The sequence below is a fragment of the Calliopsis andreniformis genome, chromosome 5 (genome assembly GCF_051401765.1).
Source record: "Calliopsis andreniformis isolate RMS-2024a chromosome 5, iyCalAndr_principal, whole genome shotgun sequence".
Taxonomy (NCBI): Eukaryota; Metazoa; Arthropoda; class Insecta; order Hymenoptera; family Andrenidae; genus Calliopsis; species Calliopsis andreniformis.
Genome location: NC_135066.1, coordinates 9259340 through 9287204, shown reverse-complemented (window position 1 = coordinate 9287204; position 27865 = coordinate 9259340). Strand labels below are relative to the sequence as shown.

Below are 27865 nucleotides of genomic sequence, written 5' to 3'. Positions count from 1 at the left end.
TTTTGACTATTATGTTCGTTAGTTAAGCTATTTTTTGTAAAGTTTTATATGCAGTTTTTATATAAAAAAAATAATTGAAAAAGAATATGTTGTAAACGAAGTAACACAAGATAATTAAATTTAACTTTTTGATTAAATAATTTGAGTATAAATACATAATATTTTTTATGTCGTAAATATATTGATACAAAGTATTTTGTATCAAAGTACGAAAATTCTTTGATATATTATTATATTTTAAAAGAAATAACTCAAAAGGAAAATTACTTTAATAATTATTTTATACACGTTGAAGTGAGTAATACAACAAACTTAGTAGACTAAAACGGAACATATATATTTCATATATTTTCATTTCTGTTTCTATGACAATTTTATATACAAGCTGTATTTTCGATATATGTATGTACTTACTAACATTAACGAGGTGAACCACTAATAAACATCCTTAAGGATGAATTATATTTTGTCATAATAATATAATTATTTCGTGTTCTTTCTCTTTAGTGTAAATACTAGGATACACGGTCGATACGTATTGTCGAATCGTTGTAAACAAAATCATTTTTAACACTATCGAACACAATCTAAGTTTTTCATAAAGCTACACATGACTAGTTCTAAATTAAAGATTATCATTGAAACACATTTTCATATGGGAGCAGCAGTCGATCAATATGTTAACATAAACTAACTAAAACGATTTTATGAATTCTTAAAAAAAAATTAATTCTTTAGTTGAAACAAATAAAGTTACACGTACGTTCTTATGTTTTCAATTTTTAAACGATGAACACTGCGTTTTTATATAGTATTCAAGAAAAGAGGTTCACATTTTCTAAACCTTGTAATGCCCATCAAATTTAACAAAGAACTTTGCGGTATTCCTCAAATAAGAATGAGAATAAAAAATAATCTGTGTAATCTAGACCAAAATTGAAAAACGAAGGACATATGAATGAGCTTAGTTCACGAACTTTGATGTGTCTATGGCAATACTATACCCAGAATCTTGAACCTTTTTCTCCAAACACTTTGACTTTTCGATCACTGTGCTGATCAGTTTTCCTGCTTTCTCCCTTTTTTATTGAGAAATGCTCTATTTGCACATCTGCCGTAAGAAACTTTGAATGTTCAGGCATCTCGTAGCATTACTTCTTCACGTTGACAAGTTTATTTTGACTTGGTGCCAACGGGGCTCTTCTCTTCACGTGTTTCTCAGGAACTTTATCCTTCGCCGCTTGGACTCCATTACAAGCTAGCCCCCCTTTCCTTTTCCTCAGCGATTCTGTAGGAAGATACTCGGCTGGCCTCAACAGCTGCCGAAAATTATACGGTCCGTTGATGTCCTCTGGATCGTAATCAACCTTGATAATCTCTGGTCGTTTTTGGACAACAGTAGGCCTCAGAAGTTGTCGCAGGTCAGCTGGAATACCAAACGCATCTTTACTTAGTTCTTTTTTAACACCCAGTCGATCATTCACTGCATTTTGACCAACGACTGGCCGATTCACTCCATTTTGACCAGCAACTGATCGATTCACTCCATTTTTACTGTCTACCACAGTTTGTCGACTTTTTTCCGAGTTACCATTTTCTTTCATGGCCGCGATTCCTTTCATTCGATCGCTCGAGGTATTCTTCAAGCCATTGCTCGCTGCAATCGAATCATCCTTCTGACTAACCCACCCATTGGCGACCATTTTGTTAATGTACAAACCATTCTGACAGCCATCGAGGATATTTCGATATCCGTTACTGTAAGCTGCCTGTCCATTAAATTTGGCCACATGACCGTTCACTGACACATGTTCTTTTACATGATTCGAGTGGCTATTAATTGGGGCATCGTGTCCATTCGCGGGATTCTGACGATTGTTCGATAGTACATGTCCGTTAATAAATGTTGGACGACCATTTATCCCATTTGAATGGCCATTAAGTTTCATATTGTTTCGGTGTCCGTTTACAGGACATCCGCTGAGAACACGCTGGTGACTGTTGACGGGTTGTCGATGTTCGTTTATAGCATCGTGTCTATTGGCATATCTGGATCGTAGGCCATTTGGATCGTTGATATTCGAAGAGTCGACTCCAGGTTGTTTACGTTGCGCGTAGCCCTCAGGGGACCACAGCTTGTTGTTAAGCACGTGATTAGTCCTTGTACTGGAAGGAAAGAACGTTTTCTTGTTAAATTGCGGCGATGTACCTCATTATTATCTTCAAAGCTACTGGCTGATAAGTGGAGACTGAAAATGAACATGTAACTTAATTATCTACGCGTTAAGGTACTCGAATTGAATTACTCACTTCACTATGGTGCATTTTAATAGGAAAAATGTAGATTTAATAAGAACATTTTTTATTTAAATACGCAGTCAAATCAGACCTGGGCATTATTTCATAATAATTATTTAAGGAAGACGTTACATTGTTTTATTTTTTATTTCATAAATGATTTTTTCTTGAATTATTTCAATATTTAATTATACTTGTAGTACCTAATAATATACAATATACAAACAATAAGTAGTAGTTTAATTATAATTATGTTTGAATATTCACTCTTTCCAAATGCTAAAAAACATTTCAATTGTAAACTGGTTAATAGACTAACTTTGATAGATTTATTTTTTATGTCAATTTAAAATCAGAACAATGTTCAAGGTGAATATTAGTTATTAACTAGAGTTTTTCATTAATAGAGCATTGCCCATTGTTTTATCTATGTCACATGAATAAAATAAAAAGTGATTCTTAATCACCTTTAAAGAACAAATAATAAAATAATTCTATGTTTGTTCTTTCTATTTAAAGTAATTCCTGCCCAGGTCTGACAATGAATCGAACTTCTATTACGACAGTGCTGTCTATTCTAATACCCCGTAAATAGTTCATAAAGAAAAAATCAATTTACTTATATTATTCGTTTAGGATCCTCTTATTTGAATCTTTCATACTCGTAAAATTGACATTCTTGAATAAATATTTAGGTAGTAACTACATCAAAAATTTCTAAATAAAGTTAAATCCCTCGGGTGGTATAATATAATCTACGGACGGCATAATTTTATAATTTTACCTGGAAGTTTGCCATGATACCTCTGGCAAAATATAGAAACACAACGAAATATTAGTAACTCGGTCACTATGTTGCGATTATTAATTCACCGATACTTTGCTACCTAGTGCCGAAATAACGTGTCAAAGTTGAAGAAAGCAAATGACACTAATAAATCGTTTAGGGGGGTGTTCATAATTTTAGTAGGAACTCTCAGAGTGGATTAGAAAAAGAAGGACTATAAGTAGCTGAATTGTTAACAGAGTTTGAGCATACCCCACTTTGCCCGAGTTCCCTTGCTGTTGCGTCGTCTCGGCCGGATTTCTCAAAGCTTTGTGCCATATATCCGAGAGCTGTTGCTCTGGGGCTATCACAAAATCGCCCTGGGCTTCCAAACGTTCTCTCCTCTCGGCGTTCACTTCCAGAATCTGACCCATTCGACTCCTACAAAATTGCACACTTCATTTGCAGTTCTATAACAAACTGAGCCATCAATCGAGATACACGCTTTACCAATATGCATCCTATGTTACAACTTCTCATATAAGTATACGGTTTCTTGGAAAAAGACATTTTAATACGTATCTATATCTTCAAAAATAGGGCAACTACAAAATTTTCAGCGGTTCGATGGCTACATTTTTACAACTTCCTGAATGTTGCATCAGCACATAGCTTTCACTCGAAGGACTTTTATCTAGACTGATATCTAGAATCGATCCTAAGAAAATGCCCTATATTACTGCTAATACCCTGTACATGAATATACTAACAAATATTGCTCAATTTACATTGAACAAGTTTGTATTTCAATAATAAGTTCAATTTTAATTTTTTAGAATAGACATATTTGCTGTTTCAATATACACTGTATACGTTCGTATTAAATTTTGTACTTCAACAAACACCTTGATACGTGTTATCGAAATGATAAATCTGTATTCAGCCTGCAAGAATTGATTTACGAACCCATACTGACTAAGCGTTTTTATTCAGCCTGGCAAGCACTAGAAGCGTGCAACCCTTTCAGAGGCAGCTTGTTTCAATACAGTTTTATAGCTGGAAATTCTACTCAAAACTTCTCTGAAATTTTCAATGTACCTCGACAAAGGATGAAGGTCATTTTCTAGCTGTATCAACGGTAAGTCCCAGCCAACTTCGTCGTCTTCGAAGTCCGAACCACTTCCGATGCGAGTGCCAAAAGCATTCAAAAATTGAGCATACGAATTTCCCATTCGCTCAGATAAAGTAGAAACGTGCAATAGATTGTGATAGGACACTCCATTTATTTACCTGCTCATTTCGTTTCTCAAATCACGATAATATTTGATGGTTTCTTCGCCTTCCACTTGATTGCCGCTTCGGTATTGCATAATAGGTCGTACCATGTTAAATCCTTCGGGACGAGCATAATCTGGAGGTGGTTCCTCGATGTCGTCCAATCGTACACCAGGCTTATTGTGACGTAGATTCTTATGCACTTCCTGATTCTTCAGGTGGACCTTTAACGAGATAATCGATTAAAAGTGAGGGATAAGTCGAAGAATCGTTTCAATTTTTTTTCACTTACGTTTTGAGAGAACTGTATGAGATCAGCCTGCCTTAATTTGGAATGCACGCTGTCTTTCATTGATGGCCTCCTGTTCTGATCCGTTTCTTCTTTCTTGTACCATCGTTGGACAATTAACGCAGCATCTTCGTTCTTCAAACCTTCCCGCACCAACGCTTCATGCGCCTCAAATTTGTCGTCGTAGTAGTCCAGGATTCTCTTGAAACGTTCCTCCAATTCTAGACCGAAACGTTTGCGTATGGTGTAGCCTCTGAAGTCTGCGAGGATTAGGACATTATGGTTTATTCTATGAGGAAATGGACTAATGAAGATGTATTCCCATGTGAAGGTCGGGTGTGTGAGAAGCTGTGTTGCTGTCATTGGAGACTAATTAATCCAGTCTGTTGTGAACGATATATGTGTACATATCTTTGAGAAAGTAAACAGCTATTTACAAGAAACGCAAGTACAGGAATAGAAATTGATTTATAAGTATCCTAAATCAATGAGGAGTTCTAAGTGTCTAGTACCTCTTCCATTGACTGATTTCCCGTTTCTATTTTCATTCGAAATGTTTACGTCTATTGTATCCAACAGATTGATAGCGAAGTCATGAGTAACTACTGAATTAGTTTGCAGATTATATTGAAAAACATGTATAAAGGATTAGGTTTAATGCTTTTATCGTGTTTAGAAATTCGCAAAGTAGATTATTTACAGCCTATCAAACGAACTACTGTAGAAAGTTTTATTTAGTAGATACATTTGTTTGACTTACGACTTTGAATGATGACAGCAGCATCGTCCTCTTGCAATTCTTCTTTGGGAACATCCTCCTCGTTTTGTTCTCTCGCCTCTTTCTCAGCTTGTTTAGCTGCTTGTTCTTCTACTCCAAGCACATTCCAATTATTATTTTGGTTCAATTCATTAATAGTTTGTTATTAATAATGGGTCTATAATTACCTAGTGCCTTCTGTAGGGCATTAGCCTCTTCTTCTTCTTGCTTCTTTTTCATTTCCACCAACAAATGTTTCCGCGACAGCCAGCCACGAATATGACGTTGTAAAGTGACAACTGATACAGCGAATTGCCACTTTTGCTTCTTGAATCTGATCCTGGCGAGCCATCGACGAACACATGACTGGACCATGATAATTTTCTTCAGCTGCTCTTCATACATTTTCGAGAGGAACTCGACGTGGTAGTATTTAAGAAAAACTTTGCTTCTGCCCAACGCCCATCCGTCCATCTTCAAACGGACAAGCAGAAGTCGACAATTATCGCGATTAGCTACCACTCGTTCATCATAACCAAATGCCAGGAAGCAATATCTACAATATAAATACATTATTTACAATCTTTGGACCGTTCAACCTTTTTCAACACAAAAATTGGAAAGTATAGAAAAGAGTTTCTGGTTAGATACATTAAAATATCCCTGAAAATAACAATTTGAATACGTGCCTCTTCAAGAACTCATTGAATGGTATTCTGTGTGAGAAGCCATTCTGCCTGATCCTTATTGTCTCCAGTACACCAGTGTATCTTAGTTGTTTTACGACTTTCTCCTTGTCGAAGAATCGTGGACTTCTCGAATCGTTTGGTTTTATGCAACGTACGAACTGTGGTGATCCTGATACCATCTTCTGTAATAGATCCATCAACGAGTACCGGAAATACGTTGCTACAGTTTGCTGGGCTCTAGATTGAGACGCTAATCCTCGACTGGAGTAACGTTCCTGTAATAAGTTAACGGTAAACTGTAGATCGCTTCAAAACTTCGATATTAGCTGCGAAAAATGAATTGTATATATGTTTGTAGCGCTGGAATGTGAGCAGATTACTGCAAAGATATTTCTACATACCTTATGTGTATAGTTAGATTCTAATAATAAATATAACTTATTAATTGTTTACAAAATTAGAGAGTATATGGAACGAGAATTGTATATCTTTATGTTTCTGAGTCTACTAATGAGTACTGTAATGTATATAATCTGGTGGGTAATTAGAAGTACACAACTTCTTTCTATATTAGTCTTAATGAGTTTAAGTAGATGTTTTAGATCTAATTTAATGTATTAGACAAACATTGTAAGGAAAATCTGCCAATTTCTTACGCCTGTTTTATAGAGATCACAAGATAATTTCAGAGTTTCGTGGTTTTCCAAGTATCTATTAAATACTTGCATTAGTAAGTACCTTCGTGTTCTGATTAGACTGTGACAATCTCTTCGAGTCAGTCTCATGAACAGCTGAGTAGAGATTACCAGTCTTCGTGATCGGACATTGGAACAGGAAGCGAACCATATCATACTGCGATTGTCTAACCAGTTGAATGACTTCAGGAGGCAGGAAGTTTCTATTCTTCTCTAAGAATCCGTCTGCTTGGTAGACCACGCGTCCTGCAAAATGATGGACTGCGAAGCAGACCGCGTCCGATTTCGGCCGTACGTAGAACTTCGATTTGATATTGTTGTGGAACTTCTCTGTAACAATTAGAATAATTTCACGCGTCGACAACAACCTATTTATCGCAAAATCCGAAAACACTTAAACAACCAATGTTTCAAACTCACCAATCAAGGATTTATTTGTGGCCCTAGGAAATCTGCTTTCCTCGTCCAATAGAGCTAGGAGACCCATAGGTTTACTTAATAACATGTCCAAGACTGGTCTATTGTCCGAAAATTCAACCAAATCCACAGGTATTCCCTCCGCCATATATTCTTGTTGCTCCCACGTGAAAATATGCTGATTGAAGTAATACTGTATCTGTTCGTTGGCAATGTTAATGCATAACTGCTCGAACGAGTTTCTAGGGAAATTCTCGAAGCCGAAGATGTCGAGTAAACCAATGGCCAGTGGTTCATAGTTCGGTGAACGGTTGAAGCATAGCAAACAATTGATTTGGTTGACCATCCAATCGAATAATCGACCGTAAAGGCCTTTGGCCATGGCATCTCTTGCTGCACAGGCCTCGGCCACTGTATTGTTTCGCGTGATTGTTTCACCCCTCGTCATAACCGAGTTCGATGTCAGAGCTTCCAAAAGATCGTTCTCTTCGATGCCGAGTAATTGCGAAACTAGAACATAGTTCAAGGGCCGTGACGAATTTTGCTGGAAGTTGTTAGGAATAGTGGACAAGTATGTTCAAGAACCAGCTTTATGTCTTTAAAACCTTTTTAGCTAAAGAAAAATACCCTAACAAACACTTATTATCAGAACACTGATATACAGAAAACTGGTTCAGTTAAAAATGAAAGAAGATTAGGAAACGAGATAAGAAATTGAGAGAGTTTCTGTTTTTCTTTATATTAATACTAGTCAAAATTTAAGTTAGAGACATTAAGCTGATAAGACTGAACATTATTGATTACCTCTATGAAGAGGAGCAGTATCAATTACTCGACTCTTGTTATCAGTATTGTCTTCGCTAGCTACTTCCCCAAACTCAATATCTCCAAGATGTAACACAGCTGCAAGAATTCGGTAAACAGTGTCTACTTCGCTATCTTGGAACCCTAACAATTTGAAGCCAGTTTTTAATTGCTGGAATTTGTCGATGTAGGTTTGAGACGTTTCACTGTGATCTGTCAAGTATCGATGGTGCTTGCGAAGGTTCCCGTCAAGATAGAACTCTGACAAACGATTGTCCGCTTCAAGACCATCATACATATAGTAGAATACATGAAAGTTGCGTTCACCTCTGTAATTTCATGTAACATCCAAATATTTCTGATTAGAATTAATTCTATGGCTTCTAAAGCGGTGTACGTCGATTACAAGGATTACTCACTCAGCTTGAGCCACGACTCGAGACTGTTCCAATAAGTACACGGATATTCTGGCTCCAGTAACTTTGCCGCCTTTAGTCATCGTCAAATCCAGATACTTTCCAAACCTTGATGAATTCGCGTTGATTCCAGTTGTGGCATTTCCGAAAGCTTCCATTATCGGGTTTATCTGAAGAATTCTTTCTTCCAAGTTACGATTGGGTGCTTTGCTCAGATAAACGAGCTGCTTCAGCAGCAAATTCGCGCTTTCCGTTTTTCCTGCCCCGGATTCACCGCTGATCACTATCGCTTGATTCTGTCGTTGATGTAACAACGCTTGGTAGGCAGCATCAGCGACAGCAAAAATATGAGGAGGATTATCTGATCTTGCTTGACCTTTGTACCTTTTTTGTTCCTACAGTAGTGACGTATATTCATGGATTACTTTGCAAAAAGATAGTTACAAGCTCCAGACAGTTCAACGATCATATCATAAGTTGCCATTTTTTATGTAAAAAAAAAAGTACTTACTAGTCCTGTGTATAAGCCTAGATTTGTGAAAGGATTCACAGCCACAAGTATATCTCCGATATAAGTGTATATTTGGCCTTGCTCGTATCTGTGCTCCAATTGTTCGACAATTCCATCCTCTGATAGCATATCCAAAGCAGCCAGGTCGTCCATGTACATTTTTTCTGGCCTTGTTTTTCGGTCAGTCTTTAATTTTCCATGCTTGGTAGTCACTTCTGGTTGTCTGTGAACTCTACCGTCTGTCCTCTGTCGATGAATCTCTTCTTGGAGCTCTTGTCTGATGTTCTCCACTTTTGACTCCACGTTTATGAGCAAAGGGTGCTCTTTCAATTCACTGGCAAAGGGTCGATGCTCGAGATCTTTGACCAAGCATTCCGTGATGAAGTCCACCAGTTCTGGTGAGTGAATGTCTGGATTTTTGAGGGCTGGTGGTGGGTTTCTAGGAATTTGAAATAATGCTCTCATGGGGTGCAGTTCTGAAAGAGGTGGATCGCCCTCTGCCAATTCGATAGCTGTGATTCCAACTGACCATACGTCGCATCGTGAATCGTAAGAGGAATCCAACTGTTGCTCGCAGGCTATTACCTGTTCGAGGATCATTTGTGATTTCAGTTTATGAAATTAGGGCGAAGCAAGGAAGATGGCGAATCTTATACCACAAGGGCTTTAATGAACGTTATTTAATTTATTTTTACTTTTATTTTATTTCATTATTAGAAGGATGTTCGGCCATGGGTGGAGAGAAATTTAAAGGACTGATTCTAGACGTGAGAATAAGATGAAATTCAAAAGTAACTGCTTTCTGTAAACGCATATATTTAACAAATTTCATCTTACTTTGATGTCTAGAATTATAGAATTTTTTGAAGTATCTCGTATTTATGTCGAACATTAAGTGCTGCCTAGAATCTATATTTTATTGTTGATAGATAATGTATCCCATAAAAGGTTAAAAAATGATCCTTATATAATATTATTTTGCAATTAAAAACAAAACGTGATACGAGTTCAAAGGGTTAAATATGGACAGTGTCATTTTCAAAAATAGACTCATATGATCATCATCAAAGTTTGATGTCGATATAATCTTATTTTATTCGTGTTGTCGAGAGCTTTCCAATAGTGTATGAAAATCGTCATAGGCTATCAGACAAAAGTTGTTTTATAAATATGATATTATCCTTCAGTGAAAGTTGTTTTTTACCTCGGGTGCCATCCAGTATGGTGTGCCAACAGATGTGTTCTTCCTCGCGAGCGTGGCAGCAAGATGCGAGGACACGCCAAAGTCGACCAATTTGACATGTGCCTCCTCGGTGAGCAAAATATTGTGCCCCTTAACGTCACGGTGCATGCAGTGATTGCTGTGCAAATAAATTAATGCTTCTACTGTCTCCTTGAGGATGTAAGCGATTTGGTCGTCCGTTAGACGTTTTCCTTTCTTCTTTAGACCTTGGACAAGATCGGTCACCGACCCTCCAGTGCATAGCTATAATAGAAACAATACTGCAGATCGCATTCGTTTCGACGTAGTTCCAATTTCTCCTAAAATTTAGATTGGGCAATTCATAATTTAATCTATTTGTACCATTTTGTTCCAGTAGAATATGGACTGTAACTGTTCTGTTCGTGTTTTAATTATACTCGTTTAATGTGACGCAGTTTCTTATTTTTTAGGAGAATGTTCATATGTGATAATTTAAAATTATCTGTAATATAACCCATACAAATTTGTTAAACTCTTTCTACAATTTGATACAAATAGCTTAATAAAGGATCATAAAGTTGCAGTTCAAGAGATTAAAAGATATAAATAGTATCTCTGTATGTGTACTCGTTCCGCTTTCCTGTGTTACGAGACGAAAATTAACGCGACGATACCTCCATAACGAACCATAATTGATCCTCTTCCTGGGCAGGCTTCGCTCTCTTCAGGAATAAGCCGTGAAACTGTGGTATATTCGGATGAAGGCTCAAATCCCTCAACACGAGATATTCTTCCTCGATTTCTTCGATGTTATCCGCAACGTTTTCCAGTATTTTGATGGCAACTTTGGTATCGGTTTCATTACACTGGGCGGAGTAGACCTCTCCGTACGTTCCCTCGCCAATTAACTCTTCCAAAACGAAACGATCACCGGGATCTGGTATCACGTCGAAATTTACGTGCTGGCTGAGACCGTGATACGCCATGTTGGTCCCGCCACCAGTCATTTCTGTAACAGTAGATTACGTCTTGTGAATATTTGGAAGTATATAGAAAATGTTTTATAACATGTAGGAAATGCTTTAAGTGTAGAATAGTATTCTGGATAATAAAATAGAAATTTATGTTGACGTTGATTCATCAGTTACATTTATTGGTAAATTTATAGAAGACAGGTGGAATTGTAGTATCAGAACAGTTCCTATATAGGATCGAGTCTCATAGAAAGTTGCGGTAAACCACGAGAAGAAAAGTTGTCATAGCTAAATTCTGCAGTGACAACTATTCGTCGAAGAAAACGTGTAGAACAATTTAAACTCGTTCGAGACTTAAGTAAACTTCAGTTTCAATTTCGTTATGAGCAATTAACGCGAGAATGCAACGATATTTGATCCCTATCTGAAAAATAAATATTCATTTCTGAATCGCTGAATCAAGCTTATAATCTAATTAACATAGGCCTGGGTTAGCAAGGTCGCTTATGTAACGTAACAGCACACCCTCTTACAATAATTTAATTTACGCTTGGCGAGGTCCTTCTTCAGCAAAATCGAACAGATACAGCAAACTGCTTTCGTTATTCTTCTAAACACATGTAAAATAAAACAAAAATAATATCAATATAAAAATCTAGTATCCTCGATTAGAAGAGTTGCTACAAATTATTTTATTCTATTCTGTTTGATTTTTCTATGAAATAGTAAACGCTCACTATAATCTGAATATTAAACACTTTGCGATCAGCGCTGAACAAAATAGCCAACTAACTTCTGTGACTTTTTATTAGACTTATTTATACAATTTGCACTACACTTTCGAAAAATTGGCAATCGACAGGATTCTTGATTATATGGAACCTTACTAACCGATTATATCACCCATTTCAATAGCAACAGCTCACGACTCGATTTTCAGAAATCTCGATGCGTCATTTAAGTGCCACTGATATTTAATGGACACTGTTCACCTGACCAGATACGAGGTACGACTGGGTCGTTCGTCTCTTCTAACCGGATACCTGTTAACCCCTTAATAGGATTGAGGTACGGTAAAGACCGGCGCACTTCTGCTCGGTTCTCAGAAATAGGTCTCTCAAGAAGATTGCGACATGTGTACCTCTGTCATTCTAATTCAGAATCTTGATGTTAATGCCACAATAACTAGAATAACCTTACATATGCATCGTGAACCTGATATTCTTCGTTACGATGAAGAATCCTTGCGAATACTTTGATTCGACTCATATTGATGTTATCTTATTTGGTGATTGTCTATGGATTTGGTACATCTTATTTTGTCTTTTTAAAATTACATTCTTTCTTTTTTTTATTTTCCTACATTGAAGTACTTCGTGGTAACAGGACACACTAGCATAATTCGTTCTTTGGCTTATTTTTTATTATGAGTTTGTCTTGTATAGAATGCATGACAAAAGGATTATTATAATTTTTTGTGAATTATGTTATTATTGTGTGGAGTTTTCTCCTAGATCTCACATATTATTTCTATGGATAAGTACTTATTGAGAGTATTTATCAGAAGCTCGAGATAAAGTTGTTAAAGAATAGAAAATAGTTGTCAATCTGAAATATTCATCTAAAGAGACCGATAACAAGCATGCGTTCAATTCATTAATAAGTCTGTTAGACTAAGATTAAGACTAATAAGTCACTTGCCTTTCCGGTAAGTTAATTTCTTTCTACATACATGCATCTAAAATTTGTATGTTACTTGACTTTTTCCTTTTGGTGAAAACACTGAAAGCTAAGATGTTTTTAATTTAGTAATGATCTAATAACGAAGCATTTAAGATATGATAGCGGGTGGTCTACGCCACTGGATGAAGCCACCTAAGGATCGAAGCCACCTCGTGGTTTCGAATGACATTTTGTAATGCGAAATTAAACGGGACATTTATGGATCATGAGCGACAGCTATAGTCCATAATATATAGTGTTTGAATAGGAGAAAGCTTTAGAATCTTTGTTATTCATTTTTAACTTGACGTGGCGACTGTAACTTTGGCCATCAATTTCTCGATCACTTCTATTATTGCAGATTACATTTTCAAAATGCTGCATAAGAATTATATTTGATTTCGTAGGGATACTTAAAGTGATGTTTAAATATAAAAAAGAACAGTGTGTTAAGAGAAAAACGGTAATTGTAGGATTTCTTAAAACACGTTCTCCGATCATAATTTTCCTGTTGCTTTGATGTATTTATGTAAGGAGGCATCAAAGTAAAAGAACAATCTCGTGACTTTGTAAAGTTAACACGCACAGGTTATAATTAGTTTATGCTATCATCAAGCCATGTTCAAAGGCGTGAAGTATGCCAAATGTAAAGCTGTTCATTTGCATTTTACTTTTGTGAAACAATTTGTAACATTCTAATTCCGCATTCTGATTGGTGTTAGATTATATGTAAATTCCATATCAAACTGAAAGAATGGTTTTGATGAGTTAATATCACGAGGAATAGCTTACTTTTGTAATGGTTTTCTTCGTGGAAGTGAAATTTGATGTTTCTATAAAAGAGTTTAAAAATATATTTAAAAAATTTTAAGTTCATTTACAACAGTTTCGAATTTTCCATTTTATTATTGATATAATTCAAATGAAGTAATTGAAAAATTTCAAGTCGACTGATAAGATGAATTACCCGTATTGTTGTTATAATTAATACCTACATTAAGTTTCTTCTATTCGTATTAACATTGTTTTTTCTATTTCATACCACGGAGAAATTTCTTAAAACAGATTGTAAGGTTTCTCCTATATATCTGGTTGAATAAAGTTTTTCCTCTGCAATGAAAACGGCATTTAAATAATTCTGAACTCCAGCAGCCAGCTATCGATTTTATGGATCAGTAGAATTTCTCTCTAACCAGGTTTCATACTTTTTTACAGAATTCCCGCAACTTTCGTACTAAAACTCTTCTGCTATTAGAGCGTTTTGTATTCCACCTATTTTCCTAGAAAACATTTTTTTAATTACACAGAAAATAATCTAAGTGTAGTCTCTGTTTCATGAAAATTTCCTCTAACCAACGAACACAACAGGAAGTCCTTTTACGATAGCCTAATATGTACCATGGAATGATTCTCACTCAGTCATAGACATACTTTTCGTCCAACTCTTCTTAAAACTCTGTTGGCGAACATCTCATCCATATTACTTACTCATTTCTCGTAGCAATGGCACAACTCCAAATTTTGCTATTTTCGAATTAGTAGAATAGATGGTATGTGAAGGTATCCTTGAAGGTTCTGTTCTACAATCATGTTTCAAGCAAAATGCAGAATAAGAAATATCTACATGGAAATTCTGTTATTTAAAATTAATCTGACTATGCGCGTCTTGATTTTTTCTGACAGCAGACAAAGTACTAAAACAGTTATTCCCTGAAAATAACAATCAATCAACGTGTTCAACCTAGAACGCAAGAATCCTGTTAATTTCACAGATCGATGCTCCCCAATATGTAAATTTTCCATAAAATAGTTTCGAAAGTATCGCCAACTCGGTCGTGAGACAGATTAGGATTTCGTTTCTCTGATACAGCGAACAATCGATTTGACGATGACTTTCCCGGTTCGATACCTCCGAGCCTACCAATCGTAAACAATGACCAATCGCCGTGCGGGCTAGTCACGTGTTGAGATGGGTATTAGAGCGAGGAAACCCAACGTGAAATTGGCTTAGAGACCACCCCGCCTGTAAAGTAATGTCTGCTGCAGCTGCGTCAGGACAACCAGCTGCCTTGGACAATACTTGACTGAACCACATTAGGTGGTGTATAAGCTAACGAAATCATGAACATCGTGGCTTCTTGGTTACCAGTGGTGTTGGCTATGAGCGTTTCGTTACTAACTATTATCGATTCTGATTGCTCCTTTTCACGGCGCCTTGTAGTTAAATGATGGCCTTCAAGGCTGCTCGAGATCGTGTTACTTTATTGTTTAAATTAATTGAGTATATAGAATCTTTTCACTGTAAGCTTGTTATGTACTATATGAAAGAGTTGGGCAGTATTGACTGAATGCTCTGTTTTACCTTTTATTTATCATATCTATGATATAGTTAATAACTATGCTGTACTCAATATGTAATCAATATTTATAGTTTACGGTATATTCTTTGTAATAGTTATTTAGGTTACGCATTTGTCTTATGTCTTATCGTGTAAAATTGAATTGAAAGTCAGTTAACTGACGAACTAAATAGAGTGAAAGGTCAGAGACTTTTCTAATCGCAGTTATACGTGGTTCCGCCGTTTTAATCCTTTCAGCGTGACGATTTAACGGTGTAGTGCGTACCATCAATGGCTATACCACTTCAACGTAATGTTTAAACCATGCCGTGTGGTGAACAATGCCCTGTAAACTGGTTCTCTATGCTAATTGCTCTCGGTGCAATCTTATTTCCAGGGAAGTTGATGACTCCTTGATCGTGCCGGAATTCACACGGGCATACAAATTATCCAAAATGGTTAACTTTTAAGAGGGATAAAGAATAACCAATTTTAGAGTAAAGAATGTGTAATAATCTAAAAATAAACTTTCATAGAGCAAAATTAAGTATTTTCAAAATTAAAATACTATTAAAGCTAAGAATAGTTCATTTGGAAGATATTTGAATTTTAATTCTGGGAAATTATACGTTAATGCTTTCTTGAAAATAAATCAAAAACTGGAATTAGTCTTGGAATATTTTAAGCGTGTTTAGCATAGAGTGAAATATGTCTTAATTGTGCCTCATGATATCACTTTTATATCGAATAGTTTCATAGTTACAGTTAAGTATAACTAGGAACCTAATTATGTGAAATGCCTTGCATACACATACCAGAAAAACTTGGTGTCGATTTCTAACATTCAAGAAAATTGAGAATTTTGAGGCACTTTCTAGTAATTTATCCAATAGTGTTCGATAATCTTGTACAGCTACTTTCTAGGAACTTAGCAGATTTAGATTAACTTATCAGTTTCTTTTTCTTGTTCTTCAGAACATGATATTATAAATGAAGGCTTCTATATCGCTGCTGCGTTTAAAAGAGGTTAGAGGAAGATGCTTTAAGCATCTTCTCTTGTTAATATCGTCATTAACGTATTAAGCATGGAAACGAGTGTCAAGAGCGTTACTGAGTGACTCTTACTACTCGTTTGGCATTGATTTATTAAAATGTAAATCTTTCACGGAACCGTCGTGTTTCGCGATCTTTGTTCGATTCACACACCGTGACGATATAACGGGATAATGTGTGCCATCAATGATGTTAATATCATCACGTTACGTACTCGTCAAATTTGCGTAGTGTAATACTCCTATGATTAAAAGAATCATCAAATACTAATAGGAAGGACATATTTAAGTCTTGATTGATATTTATAAGGTTCAACACACACGTAATTGTTTTTCTCCTATTTTTTTAGATAAAGAATTCTCTTAGATAAAATCTCTTTTAAAATAGTGTTATATGCGTGCATTGAATGTACAAAATTTACAACTACATAGATATGTACAAAACATGTGAGTAACATACATCGAATATTTAAGCTATCACAGAAGTTATGCAATATACCTACAATAAATGCATGGAACACAAGCGCAGAAAAATGCAAAGTCTGTAAACTATGTAAAGGTATGTAGAATGTATAAAATATTTGAAATCTTTAAGGAATAAATCAAACGTTTATCTAAATTCCACGGTAATGTGCATTTCGCAGACTGCTTATCACTAATCTGCACTGTACCGCGATTCAATATGTAGGCAGCGGTTTCGCGGCCGATTCCGCAAACCGATCGGTGACCGACTTCGATTCCCCTTGTCTCTTTTCATGTGGCTTTGCTTTTTTCCTCTCTCGTTCATCGCTACGTAAAATCGGATCGTGCTTCCTCGAAATCGATACCTGCTGTTTGTCAGAGCAGAATGGGGCTGCAATATTAATTCCAGTAGACGAGAAATACATATTTCGTTGGTAAATATTGAAATTATTCGAACTGGTTCATTCGACCATATAGGATTTGTACCATGACAGTCGTCATCGAATAATTTTCTTTATGCCATCCTGCTTTTCTTATTCAATTGTTTTTTACGAAATACAGTGACCGTGTCACGATAAGAATCTTCAGGAGGTAGAAAATTCTGCAGTCGTGAATCGTCATAATATTGCAAATAACAATTTCTTCCGTTATGCTTTTCATCGCAGAGCAATTCGTCTCTGAAATCGTGTGCGTCACGATGAATTGGCTTTACAAATTTTTTGGGTTTATGAATTCATTATTGTATACAATGAGTTGTGCGGAATTGAGAAATTAAAATTTGATGCAAATTCTTGCAAAAAAACAGAGGCAGGTTTTATCATCGTAGAAATATAGTCTGGTCGTGAAATTCGTCATATCATGAAGTGAATATGTTTCATACTGTTGTCGGTTTACATTCTTCTGTTTACATTCGGTTATATCTCCAGAGGAGAGTCTCCATTCCATGTGTCAATTTCCTATATTATATCTCTGCCGCAATTATATACAGGATGTTCAATAACAAGTATCAAAAATTTTGAGGGGTGATTCTACAAGCTGAAATAAAACGAAAATGAAGACAGACATTTCGTTTCAGGCTTTGTTTTCGGGTTATTAATTGTTGAGAAAACTCCTAAAACACGCGTGAAGTATGTCTGACTGGAGACTTATTCTACTGACTTCGCTATGTCTGACCTGGCTAATGTACATCGGCAGTAGAATACGTCCTATGTCAGACATATTTCACGCGAACCTTAGATATTTTGCAACAATTAATAACTGTGGAATAAAGCTCCAAACACAATTTTATCATTCTTGATTTTAGTTCTGTTTTAATATGTAAAATCATCTCATAATATTTCAAGATTGGTATCTCAATTCTATAAAATGTTTCAAAAGTATAAGTACACTGAATAGGATCTGATAGGGAACGTCCTTTGTACAGTAATTACATTTTCTATTAGCTTTTATTTTTTAGTTATATAAGACACATGCATAATTGAAATAGTGTAAAATGGCAACAAAGAGACATGTGGAACACTTCGGAGGATGCGTAAAATTCGCTTCGGTGCCGTTGCCACCTGTGACTCCGTAAAAGTGTGCTAATTCCACACGATAACGCGAAGCCCTACTTTCCAACCTTTGACCACTGTTTGCTTTCGTCTCGTCACGCACCAATGTGGGCATTGTGTTTCTTTTAAATCATCCGTAAGGAACCGTGAATCCTTCCAATAGTACCTATGAAATAGTTCGTGAACAATTGTATTGTTATTGAACAGTGATGTCACTTGTTTTAAATTTCACCGATATTATCAAACAAATCGAGGAACTATTATGGCAAATTATTGCACGTAGGTAGTACATGAGCAATGAGTTTGAAGTTTGCGATTTTTTTTAGATAACACCATATGGCAACGTGGTACGAATAAAAGATGGTAATTTTCTTTTCAATTGGTACGAATAAAAAATCTTAATTTTCTTTCCAATTCCTGAAATTTTTCGTATAAAGGAAAATTATAGGAAATTGTAATGTTAAGTGGTTTTCGCTGCTTTCTCCAGATGATAGAAAAAATTCAATAGAGATAATTTCCAACATATCGAAGCAGCCTTATAGCCACGATAATTGATCTCTCGATGTTATCAGATCCGCGTACTCACGGTACACCAGTTTCCGAATGTTACAAGAGAAGAAATACAACGTCGATATACGATACACTTCATCGAATTACGTTCTCGAGACTGTACGTTCTAATTTCGTACGGTTCTAGCAAGTAGCGTGGAACCATGCTACATCTCTGATCAGATAAATGAGGTTCTAATGTCGAGATTTTCACCTGTTGCTGAAACCTGATTGATTAATAAGCCGAGAAAAACGACAAGGCAAATTGTCTCGTACATTTCTAAGACGAGCTTTTGGGAGGAGTTCTTGTTTGAATGTGCTTTTAAGAAATCGAACCGTTTAAAAATGTTCATTGTGGCTTTTGAATCTGTAAAATGTATCTGTAAAAAATGATCTTATATTTTAAAGACTCATGAAATTATGAGTTCTTAGGTAGAGCGAAACGAAACAGGTTCAGCCATTGGTAATATCCATATGGAAATTTATATAAATTCGTTAGGTCATACAAATATTTCTCCTTAATAGAATTACAACTAGCCTAACAACTGCATATATAAGAACATATCTATATTTATCAAATACGTGCTACAAATTATGTAGTAATGCTTAGGTTTTACTCGCGAATGAAACAGGCTTCTGCTACTTTGCTTTCGTCAAATGCGATTTTCTTGGAACCAAGTTTTTTATTCGCTGAGACGAACATCTCTCAAATGAGTATTTATGCCAATCGATATTAAAATTTTATCATCAGTATAATCACTTTTTTAGAAAACACATTATCATTGGATATTCTACTTTATAAAGATAGTTTCGTTAATATGGTATCTATTCATTTTTAATGTTTTCAAAATTTAAGTCGAAGAACTTGACATTCTTCTAAATTCATTATTGATCTTTGTTAAAAAATACAATACTTAATCTACTACCTGATCTCAAAAAATGTGTTCAAGTATTTGATGTATCGATAGACCTTGCGATTAACATTGAAGCGAATACCATCCGACAGGTATTATTGGATCAGTATCTGTTATCAAACATAGCAAGCGGAACAGTATACGAGCTGAGTCACTATAATATTGACGTCATAAAAAATTCTTTTTCTTGTTTCTAAAATCCTTGAACCCTGCATTCTTATAATTTATGTGCGCAGCTTAAAAAGGAGCTATCTTAAAAAATTAAGCTCAGAACTGTCGAAAAATGAAAAAGAAGAATTATCTTTTTAAAGAGATTGATGTTAGCTCTAGTAATCAGAATAATTCACAATCTATTAATAGATTTGGAACATAACCGCCAATATAGTAATATAGTATCTTTAAGAAAAAAAATTTGTTGAAACACATAGAAACGTGTTTGCAAATTGCCACAAAGTTTCAGAGTTATCTGAGAAAATCTTCAGCAACTGTTTTTATTACGTTTCATCGTTGTCTCGCCGTGGCGATAATCAGACCGCCTAGAATAGCTATCCAACGAGCCATTGCTCGACAAGAGTGGCTCCTTAAGGAGGTGAACGCAACTCGTTTCTTTTAACGATCGAAATTTCCAAACGAACCACGAAGCATCGCTCTATTACACGCGTCCAGAGCTCTAAGAAAATCCAATTCGTAGTTCTAGGATTAATTGAACCTGATCCTAGTTTCATGTCACGAACCGACCCAGCATCACTGGTAAATTGCGCAACACACTTCCTACGAGGTGAGACACGGACGTAATTACTCGTTTTTAATCATTGAAAACTCGATGAATGCAATCGCGACGCTTTTGTATGGAAATCAAGTGCCCACGCTCGTTCAGTAAAGTAAGTTGAACAATGTCAGAGAATACTCACGGGTCCTTGGGACAATGGATCGAGGAACCGTTCTTCTGCTTCCTCATTTGATCTATTTCTACGGTTCAAAATCAGTTTTTGCCGATCACTTGATGGGTTATTGTGCGAGCTTCTAATTAGGTTCGACTTGATTTTTAACGTGGGACGGCTACTTTTTAAGTAGAGTGGAAGGAACGAGGATTTATGGTGATCTGAATGCGTCACGTTAGTGTTGAAGCATAGTGAAAGGGAAACGGGAGACAAAAGGAAAAACGTGATAGGTATTCTGTGCTGTAGCCCTTTTTAAATTAACTATTGAGTCATTTACTTACTATGTAAGAAGAGAAATAAATACTAGCATATCGAAGAAATATTTAAAGAAAAATTTATTATCATTTGCGACACTCACGTTCATATAAAATAATTCGAGCTGTGCATCGCAAAATGAAAGTGAACAATGTTCACGTATTTGATAATTGCATTGCAGTCGTCATTTGGAGATCTAAAGTGCAACGACTGCAATTTGCACTTGTTTTCACAAAATACTTCAACTTCAACACGAAACGAAAGCAAAGAACAATTAAGTGATAATTGGTTTCAATCGTTAAGTTACAATTTGAAGTGCAACATTTTGACAGACTAGTGACAACTGTGTATATATATAACTCTTCGCTTTTTAAAAGATAAAAAAGTGACTCGTGGCGTGAGACGCATGTAATTATCCCGTGAACGACAGTGCACTGAACAACAAGAAAAGTGGCGTGGGAGATATAATTAGTTGCGGAAGAGTCGAACTGCGTTCAAGGAAGCAGTGGTCGTCAGTAGGATTCAGAGCTGAACGGTTGATTTGCAGATTTTGCTTTCAGTACGTTTTTTTAGTAGTAAACTTCTCAGAGGCAACTTGACATGTCGACAAGTTCATGAAAGTTGAGAGAACGATTCAATTCTTCGTGATGAATATTTATTCGTTATTATATGGTCTCTGTATTTTTGCTGATGTTGAATTTGAACATAAAAATTAATGGTGTACGTATGCACTAGTATCGGATTAAAACAATAGCAATACAGGAGACTGTGATAATGTATTACCCCTAGACAATATACCTATCATCCTGCCCGTGAAATGAATTCTGCATGCAACACATGTTTCTTTTTTCTTGTTAACATTCTACGATCAAAGTTCATGCAAATTGAATGTAAAAACTGTTCGGAATGTTGAATTGTATGTATCGTACTGTAATTTCTCTTTTCCACTATAAATTTTTCCAAAGGGAAAGCGTGTTTGCCTATGCATTATTTTTCAACCATAGTATTTAGATCTTGGCTATAGCTTTAAAGAGATATGAAATAAAGAATACAGAGAATACTAGGCCTTTCAAATCATTCGATTAACTGAATGGAACTTACTTTTGTTGAATATGTGAGATTAACATCCCTCATGATACCTATCTCAAGGCGGAATTTAATATAATAAAATAGTGGAAATCATACGTGGAAATTGTTTTTTATCCGTAATAAAGAATATAAAATTATATGTGTTTTACGACTGAAGAGCATATGGGAATTTATGTTTCAGTTTTAAGATTAGTAAGTTCATTACAAATATCACTCTGAAATTTACGTTGATTGTTGCTATAAAAATATTCTATTTCACACTTCACCGAGTTTACGAAATTTTACACTTCAGTACATTCTATAAGTAAAAGTCACGTGCTTTTACTTTATGAAATCTAGTCCGCTATAAATTATGCAAATTAGTTTCGTGCAAGGAGTATTATTGGTTCTCTGTTCGTATAAATTGTAAAGTTGTCTATTAAGAAATACTGTTGAAGTTTCCTGTCGGGAATGATAAATTATTTTATATTATCAAAACAGAAAAATAAGTTATTTATTAAACATAAAATACGGTCATAGAAAATAATTTTTAATAATAGTATATCGACTTTTCACGATAGTATATAGTATAACGCTTAATTTTGTGATCATAAAAGAAATGGATAAAAAATAAATTTACGATGACTGTTTGTATCGTAATTCACAGTTTTATCGTTACTACAGTTACTGAATGTGTCATCTGAAATTATTTCCGCTGGGTACAGTAAAGGTTTTGCAAAACGGAAGGCCTACCTCTGCGTACCAAGCACCGGAAAATAAAAAGGATCGATAACTGAAATCGGTGAAAGCATGCCTCTTTGGACATTCGTCACGATCGTGTGAACCGACCGAAGAACAAATCGAACTACAGGATCGCTCGCTTTCTTCTATTTAATTGGTTCGATTGTCTCGATTCTCAATACAAGTAGAAACTGTGGTGAATATAATAGTAGTTATAAGAATTTGAACTCGAGAAAGCTGAACCATTTAAGCGTAGAAAAATATTTCTATAATATTTGAGATTAAAATAACAATAATAATTCTTGCACAGAATAAACATAGTGTTGTTAATAAGTTCTGTGATGTGAGAATTATAAGCTCTGCACTTGAAATGTATTTTTTCTGAACCTGAAAGGTTCTTCGTCTTACGAAATAAGAAAAGTTGTAGTACATTCTCAGAAAATGTATTTTCTTCCTTGTTGATTCTTCAAATGAGACTATAATTAGAGACAATTAGAGAAAAGAAATCTTCTCGAGAGAGAAGCTTCGCTGCGAAAGTGACTTTTCTGTTACAAAACATTTAAAGATTTTGTCTCAGTTCGTCTTCGTTAGTTTAGTTTAATCAAACCGGTAAAAATAGTTAATTCGTTGATTGGATCATTCCTTGATCAAATTCTTATACAATATTTTTGTAATCATATATTTAAAAATAATTAAATATAATACATCTCATTTTCATCGCATTTGATTTTCTATTACTGTATTTTATTTGTCAGGAAACATAGCTTTCTAATTGAGTTGTAAAGAATATCTATTTATTACATCTATTTAGAATTGTAAATCTCACAATAATTTCTGATCAATTACATATGCTTGTTACATAGCCTGAATGCTATGCTAAAAACGGTTTCATTCGTGTGTAACCCATCTAATTAACTTGCGCTCCTTTTTTCTCATCTGTTGACGCAATCCATATCGCATCGTGAAATCGCGTTCTACAAATCACGCGAAAATCTAGTCACGTCGGTACCAATCACAAAGGAAGTGGAAATGCGTTTCCTGAGTGCAACGAAGCGCACGAAAAACCTAGATTAACGTAATAGGATAAAATGTTTGCACAGCATTGCACCAAATTCATCTTTCCCATCGAGTTGATAAATCTATCAAAATTTCTGCAAAGTACCCACTCTTAATTATCCAGACAATCTACTTTCCATTTTTTAGATAGGAATTAAACGAGCAATTAATGAGCAGGCGACGTTAAGATATGGTTAAAATTATTATTATATAAGGAACGTAATAAAAGTTTCTCCCGTTCCTTCTTTTGGCTTCTTTCAAGCGAAAGTCTGGTCGAGCGGCAAAGAAAGGTGAAGAGAATTGTACCGTGTGTACCTTTTTCTTAAATGGCTAACGCCAATTGCCCAAATCCTCCGTCAAAACGACCGACTGGCACACAACGTCTCGCTTTCTCTTACGTAATTATTTCCTCGCAAGCAATAAGTTTGTTCTATGCACTTCTGTCCCGCAATAAGGTTCGCGTAATCGCTGATGAACAGTCACATTCTAGTGGTCATTGTACCATTTATGTGACTATTCGTTTCTGCGTACACCATCGCTTACGTCACGAGGTATTACCTCGTGAACGAAGAATTCAGAGTCAGCTCTTGTAAATTCGAACACTTGACAGATTGACTACTGCTAAACCCTGTCCCATCTTGTGTGTGTTTTTATTATACGCTCGCTATCGTAAAAATTCGAAACTTCCTGCGTTTACTCGTTTTATTGCGTCGATACGATACAGCTGATTGAAATATCCTTTAAATTACTGACGCGTGATGAGCATTTGCGTAGTCCTGATGGTTGATCATGTGCACAGGCTTAACGGTACCTCCACGTGCGTTGACATATTGATATTAATCTTCAAGAAGCAATGGTAACCAATTAAATTGCGTGGCATGAAAGTAAATTGCACACGAGGTTTTGATCGGCGCTCTTAAGACTGGCAATTCGACGTCAGAAAGTTTCTGATCGCTGGTTCCAAAGTCACAACTGGAGCACGTGAATTATGAAGATTGAGATATCTATCTGTTTTACTAAGACTGTGGTTCGTGTCGTCCATTCGCTCCAAAAGTGACACAACTCAAGAATTTATGTTTACCAAAATATACTTCATACCAAGCTGTTTTATGATCGTAATTCGAAAATCAACATTTCTTAAGTTGTGTCACTTTTGAAGTAAATATGCGATATGATGAAAATGATACTCAAATGGTTTTTAATCTTCTTAAACAGTACAATTTCGTTCAGCAATTTATTTCTTGTATTTGTGAGTTCCGTGTTGTTTTATGGATATAGCTCAGGTTTAATTTTCATTGTTACAAAAGGTGCAAATAATACAACGATATGAAGTGATATTATATATGATTTAAATGTTCTCGAGATGTTCTCTAAAATATCCATATTTTATCTTCGAAACTATAACAACAATATTTTCCATTTGAATAGGTTATTCTGCTTCATAGTCTGTGGCAAATTTGGCTATTAACACGCAAGCGTTTCTTTTTAACTTTCAGAATTTCGACTTTTTTTTTGCAACGTCCTAGAAATCCCTGAACGAGGCATTAACTTTTACGACAATGTAGTAGTTGAGCATTCAGCGTGTCCTTAAATCGAACGAGTTTCGTTTCTGGGTGTGGTGCTCCAGAAGGTACATACTCTCTCGGGTCCTACATTAATGTGCAAGTCGATTTACAGCTCGTTCCATTGGCTATCGCGGTAACATGCGTGGTATGGAGAATACCCTATATAGCAATTCGCCCAGTCTTTCAGTGAATCACGCCGATGTTCGCTTTTGTGTAGTCATCCAAATTCGCTCTTGACCTTTCTATCTGACAGAATTCAACGTACACGCCTTCATGACCGTGACTGAACGTACTTGAGGCCTGCTTGGAGAGATTAACCTAAGACAGTGACCGCGTATCTTGATCACTCTTGAACGTTTGATTTTGATAAGCGTCTATAAGAAAGGGATTACTATCATCCCACCGATATGTTCTGTGTGTCTTAATAGCAGATTTGTTTGACTGAGCAAATGTAATTCGTGGAAAACATTGTGTAACTGAAAGTATCACGTGAGCTGAGTTTTAATTTTTTTAGAGAAGAAAGAAATTTGTACTTTGTTAGTATAGAATGATTGAATTGTCTTTAGCATTAGGAATATGGAAGAAGTTTAAATCATCGGTAGGTCTTACTTTTTAAAACATAACTATGGGGAATGGGCATTGTATAATATCATAAGAGAATATTATTCCCTTGAACAATATACTTTTTTTGAAAACACTTAATTTTGAATGAAAGGAGTAGAACTTGTAGAAATTAGTGTAGATTACTTCTTGATAATCGTACTTTTAATTAATCGTTGCTCCCTATCTGTTTCAACACTTTTCTTTCACTGAAATGTGATTTCTAATCAATTTTCTTTAGCTAGGGGTAATTATTCCATGGCCCACTTTGTAAAAGTTGCATTTGCTTCGTTGAACTCACTTTAAATTGCATCTCTATTTTCGACTTTATCAACTTCATCAATTTAGTTCAAACGAAATTTAATTTCTCGTAACTTCTCTTAAGTTGATAGCCTAATGCGATCTTCCATATATTCTTCTTGTTCACGCTTCATGGTGTGAGCGATTGCATCGAATCGCTTCAGACCGTGCGTTATTTTTAATTGACGTGTTCGCAAATTAATTCAAAACGCTATTGGGCGTGCAAAATGTTCTTTATAACGCAATCGTCATGCTGTAATATTCAAATGACCACTGTAATAAGTAAAAATCGTCTTAAACCATTATCGTGAAACTGAGATAAATTGTAGGCGAAAAATTCATCGAATTTTCGCATCGTTTTTCATATATTACATCACGGAACGATTTAATTATTACCTGCGCCGCAGATTGAGATACAAATAAGTATTAAAAGTACATATTAGGTTCCGTTTCGTTCATAATGCATTAAATATAGACACAGTATCTATGCACCATGATAGAATTCGCATTATTTTAAATGGACTATTCGCGCTTCGCTGCAAAACTATCATCGCTGACTGCTTCCACGTGTCAATTATTAATTTATGATGTTTAAATGATGTGCACTTTGGCATTCAGTCGAAGTTAGTTTGCGATTTGCATTTCATGATGCTCTAAAGACGCAATGAAATTTTAGTTTTTATATTTTAGCTGAATCGTGATTATCTTCATTAGACAAGTCTCGAAGTTTTTTATGTGTAAATGTTACGAACAGATTTAAATTTCATAGGAAAACTGTAAATTGTACATACTGACGTTACACTATTTAATCCTCGTGCACTATTCAAATACTTGTATAAACTGTCGTATACACTCATTAATTCAGTGTAAGATCTTTGTGAGAATATAGACGGAATACTATTACTATAAATCATTGAATTTGATGTAAATTGACATCTTCCTCGTTTCTAGGCACAAAGGAATCTTAAACTTAACTCTGTAGGTTCTAGATTTCAGATTCTTTTTATTATAATTACATTCTTAAAATTTCAAGAACACAGCTGTTTCAATGACAAGAGCAATTTTTCCTTATTCACTCTAATCTTCTAAAAGTTTAACAAAATTCAAGGTTCGAAAAGTTTAGATAGATTTAAACAGGTTAAGAATTGTTAACACTTCTTAGGGCCGTTTAATTCTATTTGAATCAATTAAAATAACTCTTAGCTATTTAAGTCTATTTAAATCTATTCAAACAACTCTTCAGAGTACATACGTCTACTTTGATATCAAATGACAGATACTATTATAACAGCTCCCACCTTCCAACCACCCCATTAAAGTATAATAAGATTTCGCTTGAACCCTACCTAATGAAGCATGGAGCTAAAGCTCTAGCCAAAGGTTAATAAAAAATACATGCAAATATCAAAGCAATGATACTTTCATAACGCTGCTTACCGGTGCTGCCGGCTAGATGATAGACAAATGTCCCTGGCGCTCACAAAGAGAAAGATTCACTGCAACATGACCCAAAGGTGTTGGCTGATGGAATTCGAAGCCAGTTGCGTGTCGATCGCAGAAAAACAATCGGCTCGAGAGACGTCACGAGGTAAGTTGAACCAACAGTTCGCGTCTGCGTGACTGTCCGACCGGTACTGTGCTAGCCTGAGACGGTACA

The 27865-nt window shown here is 35.5% G+C and overlaps 1 protein-coding gene across 3 annotated transcripts; it reads right to left on the bottom strand.

Annotated features, from left to right (window-relative positions):
• Positions 1 to 251: 251 nt before the first annotated feature.
• On the bottom strand, positions 252 to 27716 carry LOC143179369 (myosin-IIIb). Of its 3 annotated transcripts, none has more exons than XM_076378567.1 (16): positions 27646 to 27716; positions 10796 to 11130; positions 10122 to 10403; positions 8918 to 9502; positions 8410 to 8801; positions 7991 to 8319; positions 7190 to 7696; positions 6813 to 7099; positions 6075 to 6349; positions 5574 to 5941; positions 5389 to 5496; positions 4632 to 4888; positions 4355 to 4563; positions 4163 to 4243; positions 3338 to 3505; positions 252 to 2166 (listed from the first exon to the last, which is right to left on the bottom strand). In XM_076378567.1, the coding sequence occupies exons 2-16, from the start codon at positions 11126 to 11128 to the stop codon at positions 1152 to 1154; spliced, it is 5196 nt and encodes a 1731-aa protein (XP_076234682.1). In that variant the 5' UTR covers positions 11129 to 11130; positions 27646 to 27716; the 3' UTR covers positions 252 to 1151. The 3 variants fall into 3 exon arrangements, with proteins under 3 accessions (XP_076234682.1, XP_076234683.1, XP_076234684.1); XM_076378568.1 differs by having other exon boundaries at positions 4632 to 4849; XM_076378569.1 differs by lacking the exon at positions 4163 to 4243.
• Positions 27717 to 27865: the final 149 nt, after the last annotated feature.